At 40.7% G+C, this 1,241-nt stretch overlaps 1 protein-coding gene across 1 annotated transcript; it reads right to left on the bottom strand.

Moving 5' to 3' along the window:
• Positions 1-244: 244 nt before the first annotated feature.
• Positions 245-997, bottom strand: LOC130366711 (olfactory receptor 5V1-like). Its single transcript, XM_056569033.1, has one exon. It carries the CDS (start codon positions 995-997, stop codon positions 245-247), a length of 753 nt encoding a protein of 250 aa, XP_056425008.1.
• Between the last annotated feature and the right edge of the window lie 244 nt (positions 998-1,241).

Genomic DNA, 1,241 nt, shown 5'->3' on the forward strand with positions numbered 1-1,241 from the left:
TGTATCCCTAAAATATATTCACAATATATGCTTATGAAGTCCATGAAACTCCACTTGTGGATAAGCATAAAGGCGTGGAGCTTTATAGACCTTATTTTCTCAAGCACAACCACACGCTCCCTATACAGGTGCAGGTCACCCCTACCATAGACCCGGTAGGCAACAGAAAAGTTTCCTTAGATCTTCCAACCCAAGAACCCTAAACCTTCCTTGTTACTCAAGTAATCTTTCATCTCCATGAAATCTAGAAGATACATTTAATCTTGTGAAAAGCTTTATTAAAGTCTTTGTTCCTCAGGGTGTATATGACAGGATTAAGTAGGGGGATCACCACAGTATAAATCAGAGACAAGACCTTACTCAGGATCGGGGATTGTCCTTTCATAGGAAACATATAAACCACGATCAATGTCCCAAAAAATATGGAGACCACAATGAGGTGGGAGCTACAGGTGGAGAAAGCTTTCTGTCTACCAGTATTGGATGGGATCTTTAGAATGGTGATGACGATGGACAAATAAGACATCAAAATTACAATGAAGGGGCAAAATCCAGTTAGAACACCAATGACCATATTCTGCTTATGAATTATGGATGTATTTGAGCAGGAGAGCAGCAGAATAGGCTCCAAATCACAGTAGAAATGGTGAATAACATGTGGTTCACAGAAATACAGCTTAGTGAAAGAAATAGCGTAGACCGACATCACCAGAAAAGCCACCAACCAGATCATTCCTGCGGACGTCACACAAAACCTATGAGTCATGACAGAATTATACCTGAGGGGGCTACAGATGGCCAGATACCGATCATAAGACATCACCGACAGCAGAAGACATTCCGAAAACTCTGAGATGGCAAAGAGACAAAACTGGATGATGCAGCCGATGAGGGTCATAGAGCTCCCTCCATACAGTACAGTGTGAAGAAGGACGGGGACGATGTCTGTGGTCACCAGGAGGTCACACAATGATAACTGTGTAAGGAAGAAGTACATGGGGGACTGGAGGGGTGTACTGACTAAATACAAGGTTATTATGAGAAGGTTCCCTAAAATGGTCCCACAGTATATAAGAACCAGAAGAGGAAAGACTGTGATTCTGAGGTTTTGTATATTTGAAAATCCAAGAAGAAAAATGGAGGTGATATTATTTGGATGTCTGACCTGGAAGAAGCAGAAGAAATAGCAGAACAATTTTATTCTCAATTATTAAAAATATTTGTAATTTCTGAAGTAATCA

The sequence above is a fragment of the Hyla sarda genome, chromosome 4, assembly GCF_029499605.1.
Source record: "Hyla sarda isolate aHylSar1 chromosome 4, aHylSar1.hap1, whole genome shotgun sequence".
NCBI classification, from domain to species: domain Eukaryota; kingdom Metazoa; phylum Chordata; class Amphibia; order Anura; family Hylidae; genus Hyla; species Hyla sarda.